The sequence below is a fragment of the Culex pipiens genome, chromosome 1 (genome assembly GCF_016801865.2).
Source record: "Culex pipiens pallens isolate TS chromosome 1, TS_CPP_V2, whole genome shotgun sequence".
Classification (NCBI taxonomy): domain Eukaryota; kingdom Metazoa; phylum Arthropoda; class Insecta; order Diptera; family Culicidae; genus Culex; species Culex pipiens.
This window is the reverse complement of record NC_068937.1, coordinates 128,319,386-128,328,346: the sequence shown is the minus strand read 5'-3', so window position 1 is coordinate 128,328,346 and position 8,961 is coordinate 128,319,386. Positions and strand designations below refer to the sequence as shown.

The 8,961-nt window shown below is 39.3% G+C and overlaps 1 protein-coding gene across 1 annotated transcript in view; it reads right to left on the bottom strand.

Moving 5' to 3' along the window:
- Positions 1–2,762: 2,762 nt before the first annotated feature.
- Positions 2,763–8,961, bottom strand: part of LOC120423579 (fatty-acid amide hydrolase 2-B-like) — a 13,342-nt gene continuing 7,143 nt past the window's right edge. Inside the window, exons 2-4 of the mRNA XM_052707911.1 lie at positions 5,378–5,921; positions 3,422–3,990; positions 2,763–3,358 (exon numbers count right to left, since the gene is read on the bottom strand). Coding sequence (XP_052563871.1) covers positions 3,086–3,358; positions 3,422–3,990; positions 5,378–5,921 — 1,386 coding nt within the window. The 3' untranslated portion in view covers positions 2,763–3,085. The remainder of the gene's footprint in view (positions 3,359–3,421; positions 3,991–5,377; positions 5,922–8,961) is intronic.

The window sequence follows — 8,961 nt, the reverse complement described above, 5'->3', positions numbered from 1 at the left end:
TTCCGATGGAGGGACATTTGCCGAACCATAAGAGTTGATACAATATGGGTATCTAACTTTATGGGTTTTGATACTGGACATGAAATTTGATATTTCTCGATTAAATGTTCTAAAGGTCCTATTTGCATAGGAAACTCATGAGGGATAGGTTGTTTTGAAAATTTAATCTAGATTTCAGCAGTAGTGGCCATAATCCGGAGCGGCCGGAGGCCCCGCGGATGTTCCGATGGGGGACATTTGCCGAACCATAAGAGTTGGGGAAAAATGGCTATTAAACTTCTGAAATCTGTTTCTGGAAATTTAGAATAACTATTTCGTAATCAATTAGAGCCCTGAAAAGGGCAGTTCAGCTCCACTTGCAATTTTCATCCCCTTAGTTCGATAGGACGTTAGTATTATATCTTAAAATTTTACAAATCAAACAGCCTGTTTCAGAACCATGAAATAGACCACAAAAGAGTTGTCTTGTGTAATTATACGGGAATCATGGGGAAATTTGGACCGGACGTTCTAATCGAAAATTTCTACAATCATCTAGCAAAGTTCTTTGTCATACTGGTCATGTGTAACATAACCACCTGCACCTTTTTTTTAAGTAAAATGAAGTATGAAGTAATTTTCCTAGTGTTCCAGACTATGCCTCTACGCATTTTTTTACAATTCAAATGATAATTGTGCCATTTTATAGCAGAAAATGTGAAAAACAAGCAAAAATTTAAAAAGTGACTGTAAAAACATTAAAAAATTAGATAGGCAAAATGTAATGATAGGAGGTGGTAGAACAGGCCAAATACTACCTGAAACAAACATAAACTAAACAAGATAAATGCAAATTAATATACTAAAAATGAAACAAGAAAAACATGAAACAAGAGAAGCAAAGTTTTTCGTAGAACAAAAGTTGCTCAAAATAACGGGAAAAATAAAAATTTTCGAAAAAAAATTTGGCCAGTAGAGAGTTAAATTAATACATTTAAAATAATATTTGGCCAAAGTCAAGGAGAGACAAAAAAATATAATTGAAACTACCTGCGATAGTTTAAACATTTCATAAAAAATTGTTGTAAAATGCATAATACATCAGTGCAGTTGTTTTCCAAAGTTTTAAAATAATTAGTTTAAAAAAAAAGTTTTGACAAAATAAATATTTTTGGCAAAAACAACTTTCTAAAAACTTCTAAATATTTTTTAATTTGTTTTCAGTCACGTCTAACTTCAAAAATGCCGCCTGATTTTTCAAGTCAATATCGGAGGTTTAAAGAATAAAATTGAAAAAATAAAAAATAAAGGGATTCAAAAAATACAGTTCGCACTTGATAATCCAATGCCGTCTGATTCTCTGCAATCTAACAATTTACAATTTAAAAATTTTACGATCAACAAAAATCGACTGACTATGGCTCATTTTTTCAAGTCTCCTTTTCTCCATTTGCTGACAGACACGAGCCGGTCAGCAGTGTTCTGACTGACATAGTAGGCTGGCGATGAACTAAACATTTTAGTTACCGTCCGAACTAAGCTTTTGCGTCAATGTTACGCGAACCTGGTTGGTAATTTGTTTTTTTTTCTTGTTTTATGCATTTATTGTTTCAAAATACGTTTTTTGCCTTCCTCACCCCCATGAGCAAAGGCTTTTAAAAATCAATCGAAAAAAATGAACTTCGTAATTTGACCTCGTAGACCCACATTCACGTATACATATCGACTCAGGATCAAATTCTGAGCAAATGTCTCTGTGTGTGTGGTTTGATGTTGACAAAATAATTCTTGACTTTTTTTTGATAAGGTCCTATAAACAAATGTAAACATTGAGTGTATCCCTTTCACACCTTATGTCAAAGTCCATCGGAGTAAGCGGGATACACTCAATGTTTACATTTGTTTATTGGACCTTATCAAAAAAAAGTCAAGAATTGCACTTGATTAACTCGAGAGTGGCTGAACCGATTATGACCGTTTTGGTCTCATTCGATCCGTCTTGAAGTCACTATCTATGAATAATGAAGTTTAGTAGAGTACTTCAAAAGAGGACCCCGTGGCGCGGTGGTTAGCGGCTTCGGCTGCCGATCCCTCATGTGTGCTAAGGGGCCCGGGTTCGATTCCCGACCATCTCCTCTGGGTGTTCTGTGTTTGTCCCGTTAGTTAGTAAATTCAGTCTGAAAAGACGGTGTGATGTCCATAAAAAAAAAGTTATGCTACAACCCGATTCCGACTATTGTAAAAAGGGTGGTTTATATTAGAAAACCCGTCATGCTATACATTTTTGGAAAGGTATTTAAAAGTCCTTTCCAACGGGACCAAATATGAAGATCTGGCAACCCTATCAAATGTAATAAGCACTTAAGTGTTATGTATACACTTTTTTGAGGCAGGATCTCAGATATATTGATGAAAAAGTTTTCTGGATCTACCATGCGACCTTTTCAAAGGGCCCAAAAGTTGAAAATCTGACAACCCTATCAAAAGTTAGGTTCATTTTGCAGAATCGAACCCAAGACCTTTCGAATGTGAAATCTATGCTTTGCCGTATCGCCTACTGCAGTTTGATGAATATGTGCATAAGCACTGTCAATAGGATGAACTGTTTCAATGAACAAATGAGCACAATTTGACTGTAGTGTGCGTGCGCGGTATGGATTCATGGTGCTCTATCCTCTCATTTTTATTTTGTAGAGTTATCCTCTTGGACATCTATTGTGGATACACAAAAGCACAGAAATCAACTACAACCATTTTGAGGTTTTGAAAATTTTCTCAGGTAATTGAATTGTCTTATTTTTTAAAATCATTTATTTCGCTGTATAAAAATCATCCATTCCGGCGATGGACGATGAATAAGTTAAAATCCCCATGCTTAAAGCTAACTTCTAACAACAGTCCGGGGTCCGTTAACTTCCTCGAAGTTGCTGAACCTGGCTTCTTTAGACTTAACCTGCCCTAATCTCTAAATGCTATTCTCGAACATGCGCGTTCAACTGACCAGACTAGCTCTCACACTCGCGTCCAGGTCCTTGCACTCATTGAATTTCTATTTGGCTCCGTTTTGTATCACTAATCTCATGAAGGCTTCTCCGTCCAACTCCGCTCACTGTGGTGCCCTCCACCCGCCAAAGGCCGCTTCTAGCTCGCGCGCAATGCACATCCCAAGTCGGTCCTGGTAGGGCGCCGCCACAACCTGGATCCCAATGGGGAGGCCCTGCTTGTTGAACCCGAGCGGAACTTGCGTTCCGGGTAGTCCAAGCGCGTTGAACAGCATCGAGTAGGTCACGCCGGTCACGTAGCCAAAAGACTGGTAGTGCCGGGGAGCGGCCGTCGGGTAGGACGGCAGGAAGAGGACGCCGTCGGTGCCGAGGGTGTCCTGAAATGATCAGATTGTTAGAGCTAGGGTTACGGAGACATCTCCGCGTTGAAGACTACTCACGATGATCTGCTGCTTGAGGTCGTCGGCCAACTTCAGGTAGTGCTGCTGTTCCTCCCGCGAAAAGAGGTACTTCGTGTTGAACAGTATGTTGAACACGACTCCGGCCAGCGTGAACTGCGACTTGCCGATCATGGCTTTGCCCAGCTCCAACAGCAGACTGTGCTTCTCCTTGGGATTTTCCCGGTTTTCAAAAATGTCCGGAACATCCTCCAGCGCTTGCAGCTTGCACAGTGCTATTTCCAGCACCTCCCCGACATGCTCCAGGTCGGCCCGTTCCGTGTGCAGCCCGTGGTCCTTGAAGTACTGCACCGCTCGGAACATGGCGATCTTGATCTCTTCGTCCACGGACGGCAGCGCCAAGTTGAAGCCAAAGTCCTCCAGGTAGTGAATGCGGATGTCCCGCGTGTAGACGGTTTCGTCCAGGCGCAGTTTGGACGCGCGATCGCCGGCCATTACGTGCACCAGCGTGGGCAGATCCTTGGCGTAGCGCGACATTGGGCCGACGGTTAGGAGGTTGCGGAACTTGGGGTCGGTCGAGTTGGGGAAGTGGTCCTTGATCGAGATGACGTCTGGCGAGGAGAGAAAAGAGAAGTTGGATTTCAAAGGCTGTTTTTTTTTTTAATAAAATAGAGCTAAAGTTTTTTATACGTTGAAAAATTATCTTATGGGTTTGGAAGAGCTGCGAGAAGAAATGGGAATAATCTGGTTGGGAAATATCCAAAGTAATAAGCAACGTGTTTCAAAAAATCGGCGAGACTTTTGAAAAAATGCCCTTGCTGTCTTTTTGCCTACCTCACTTTAATACTGAGGAAAGGCTAAAAAATCACTCGGAAAATGAACCTCTTATTTCGACCTCCTAGACCCACCTTTACGTATACATATCAACTCAGAACAAAAACTGAACAAATGTCTGTGTGTGTGTTTGGATGCATGCACCGAAAAATTATCACTCAATTATATCGGCACTGGCTTAGCCGATTCTCACCGTTCTGGACTCATTCGATCCGTCTTGGGGTCCCATAAGACCCTATTTAATATTATGAAGTTAAGTACTTCAAAAGATATGCTTAAAAAACAGTTTTGGCTAAAGTCCTGGAGATTGAAAGATTTGAAAGATATTTTAAAGACCTATCCAATGAGCTTAAAGGATTGAAGATCTGATTACCATATCAAAAGTTATAAGCACTTAAGTGTTATTCATACACTTTTTTGGGGCGTGACCTCAGATATTATGGTGCAGTCATTGCCCCAAAAGTGAAAGACACCATCAACCACCTTAAAAAGTACTTGGTTCTGTTGATAGTTACTGTTGTTGCTCAATTCCTTTATTTTTTATTGCATTTCACAAATTACTATAAACGAAACTGAAAAATTGTAGAAAATTGAATTAAATTTTGAAGAAATCTGCTCAAGCAAAAATGAAAAATTACGGCCTAATATCGAAGTGTCAGTCTACACACATCCCCCGGTGGTTGGTCACTTTTTCGTTTGACACTTTTTTAGTTTGTACCCCGTTGGTTTGACAAAGTCAAACTAAAAAGTGACAAACTGTCACTTTTTACACGGCGCTCACGCACACTATCAAAACAAACGTTTGGTAGTAAGTGTGAGCTCTGTGTAAAGAGGGTGTCAAATTAAAAAGTGACCCCGTTTGTTTGACAACAGTTGGTGTCAAACCATCGGGGTTTCAGTGTATTCAACTCAAAATTTTACATCCATCTCATCAATTTCTGATAACACAACTTGTAGACGTGTTTTGTTTACTCCATGTCTTGTTTGCTGATTTAGCCAATTGCATCGTTATCTCGACAGAACACCAGCGAACGCGGTCGAGGCTTCCAAATCCGTAAGCTATGCTGAACACAGCTGACCTGACCCTCGTATTAATCAAGGCCACTATCTTCAAGGCGTTGCAACTTTAGCAAGTCTCGCCAAAACCCCAAAACAAAAACTCACCAGCAGTCGGTTTGTGGCCAAAGATGCCGTTGAACAGCGACGGCACGCGAATCGAACCGGCCACGTCGCTACCCACGCCAAACAGGGACGCTCCGGCCCCGATGAGGGCACCCTCGCCCCCGGACGAACCGCCCGCGGTCCGTCGCGAGTCGTACGGGTTGAGCGTCCGGCCGGTCACGTGGTTGTACGACTCCCAGCTGAGGCAGTACTCCGGCGTGTTGGACACCAACAGGGGGATACAGCCGGAAGCGCGGAGATTGGCGACCGCCTCACCGTCCACGGACGCCTTGACGGAGCGCCGAGGGAGCGATCCGCCCGTCAGGGGCGCTCCCTTGAGGGCGCAACTCTCCTTGACGGTGAAGGGGACTCCAAGGAGGGGGTAGGTTTTGATGAGCCAGATGGTTTGGGCTGACGCGATCAGTTCGTCCGCCTTTTTGGCTTCTTCGAGGGCCGCAGCGAACCGTTCCTCGACGACGGCGTTGATGAGCGGGTTCACCTCCCGGATGCGCTGGATGTACGCTCGAACCACGTCCTCGGAACGGAGCTGCAAATAAAAATAAATTAAAATCACCATAAAGTACAATAACCCGAAAGGGGCAAGATCATTGATCGGAGGCAGACCAACGAACCTGTTCCGCTGAGCGCTGAAGATCAAGTTCAGGGTCACCTTCAGCGCACCATAGCTGCAAGTACCATGGAGAGTACTCTCAGCTACAGAAGTAGCCTACTGTTCAACCCGAACAACAACAGCAAAAGCAAAACAAAAAAAAAGGAGGCTTGATGTGGTACCGTCATCGCGTGAATGACCACCACGCCGCCACCGACTTGAGGTAGGTGCTCACCTTAACCTTAAGTCACTTAACTTTATACTTCACATCAGCGCGAAACCGGGTTTTAAATTGTTAATCGTCTGCATTTTTTGTTTAAACTCAGGTTGCTTTTTTACTTAGAACTTTTGATATGTAACCCGGATAAGTGACGCTCGAATTGGTTAGTTAACACCTTTTTGGCTTGAGTAAACAACAAAAAAAAAAAACCACAAACAGATTTGCAAGTAATTGAGTCCCATTCTATGTCTCAATAAAGCCGTTTTAATGATCTACCAAAGCACTAAGCGATGTGATGTGTGTCTTTTTTTTTCTACTCTTCATCACCGCAACTAACCGCTGAGAATGTTCACTTGTTCACTTAGACTTGCAAGCTCTAACTAAAACTAAACGAAAAAATTGTCATTGAAGCTAGAATTAGACGCACCGGCCCGGCGGTTAAAGTCAAAGTAGGCCGTACTAGTTTGTGAATTACCTTCGGCCTATATTTGTCGAAACAATAATCGTGGCGTTCTTTGATCAAGTGGGTTGAAGTTATTTAATGAACGGGACGTATGCGACATTGAAGCAGGTTACAAAACTTCTTCGATTCGGAATGAAGATCTTTTTGGAAACAAAAGAGGTGAAGTGTTTGATAGAACAAAAGTTGGAAATAAATTGGGTAGAAAGTTTTAACGAATAGCCAGATGGTCGAAAAATTGCATGTTTTTTTTACGGATCAGGTCAATTTTAGAAATCCCAGGACGTTGCAGAATTTGCGGTTTTTGAAATTTAGGAAACTCAGTTTATTTTCAAAAATATTCTTTAAATTAAAGGGCAGTTTCGCTTGAAATAGAAGTTTTAACATCATCTTTTTTTTCTTTAGTTTTCTATTTTTTTCATTGCATTGTTTATTATCAGAATATAACAGTGTTCTAGAGAAGCAGACAATAACAACATTTTTGATGTGTAATAAGTATAGGTTGTGCTTGTCATCATCGCGTGTATTTCCCTTAAAAAATCTGGGGAAAAAATATTGACTGAATTTTCTTTTAAAACTTGTATAATCGATTTCCAACTCTATCTCTTCAAAATACAGTGTGCAAGACTTATTTATGCATTTTTTATCGAACTAACCCTTTTTTACAAATTTTGAATTTTTGGGCCTCAGATCGGTTAAACTGCAAGTGATCGCATATATGTCCCATATGCAAAAACAGCAAGCTGAGAAAAACACAAGGCAAGTTTGTCGTGTTAAGTTTTCACGAAAAAACTGGATTTCCTCCCGAATTCTAGAACAAAGTACTGGTTGTTATAGGCTCTTTAGAAAGAGCACACGATTTTGAACCAAACTGCATCATTGACTCAAAAGTGATGAAAATGCATATGGGACATTTATGCGATCAGGGCAGTGAAGACGTTAAATTTTATAAAAAAATCATTTATAAATTCTTTGAAATTTTACAAATTTGTGATAGAAGCATAACTGTAATGATGTATAAAGCATTTTTCGATACAATTTGTTTTGCTTAAAGAAAAATACTCCTGATATTTTTTTTAGTGTTCCTGGATCCTGCGCTTTTTTAAGATACTTTAAAATTGTATCTTTTTTACCTTAAAACGGCTGTAGCTTTTGATTCTTGAGCTTAAATTATTTTTTGAAAGCGAAAATGTTTGTTTTTAATAGCTCCTAAAGTGCCCAGAACACGATATTTCTCTAAAACATAACGCTGAGTTGCTCATTTTAATGAGAAAAAAAAACAAATGTTTAAAACAATCCAAAAGTTGCCCCTTTCCCATTTGCAAATGATTCTTTTAAAGACACCAAAGCTCCAAAACCGCAGCATTTTTCACAAAATACGATTTTCAATATCACAACGATTTTCAAAATCATCTTTTTTAGAAAATTCCAGAACAGGCAAAATCTTGACCAAAAAATAGTGAATCTTAGAAAAAAAAAACGAAAAAAGGTAAACTTTATGCCGGTTAGTCTGAAAAATAATGGGGAATTTTTTTTAATGAAATTAGAGCAATTCTCTACGAAATCGGTCTTTTTTTTGAATTTTAATTTTTGTATTTTTTAATCCGGCTGAAACTATTGTGGTGCTTTCGGTATGCCCAAAGAAGCCATTTTGCGTCATTAGTTTGTCCATATAATTTTCCATACAAATTTGGCAGCTGTCCTTACAAAAATGATATGTGAAAATTCAAAAATCTGTATCTTTTGAAGGAATTTTTTGATCGATTTGGTGTCTTCGGCAAAGTTGTAGGTATGGATAAGGACTACACTGAAAAAATTATACACGGTAATTTTTTTTTTGATTTTTTATTTAAATTTTTGTCACTAAAACTTGATTTGCAAAAAAAACTATTTTTTTTATTTTTTTATTTGTTATAGGGGACATCAAATGCCAACTTTCCAGAAATTTCTAGGTTGTGCAAAAAAACTTTGACTGAGTTATGAATTTTTTAATCAATACTGATTTTTTTTCAAAAAATCGGAATATTGGTCGCAAAAAATTTTCAACTTCTTTAGTGAAATTTTGATAATGTGCACCGTTTTCAAGTTAAAGCCATTTTTAAGTAACTTTTTTGAAAATAGTCGCAGTTTTTTATTTTTTTAAATAAGTGCACATGTTTGCCCACTTTTGAAAAAAATATTTTTGAAAGGCTGAGAAAATTTTCTATATTTAGCTTTTTTGAACTTTGTTGATACGACCCTTAGGTGCTGAGATATTGCCATGCAAGTGTTTAAAAACAGGAAAAATGATGTTTTCT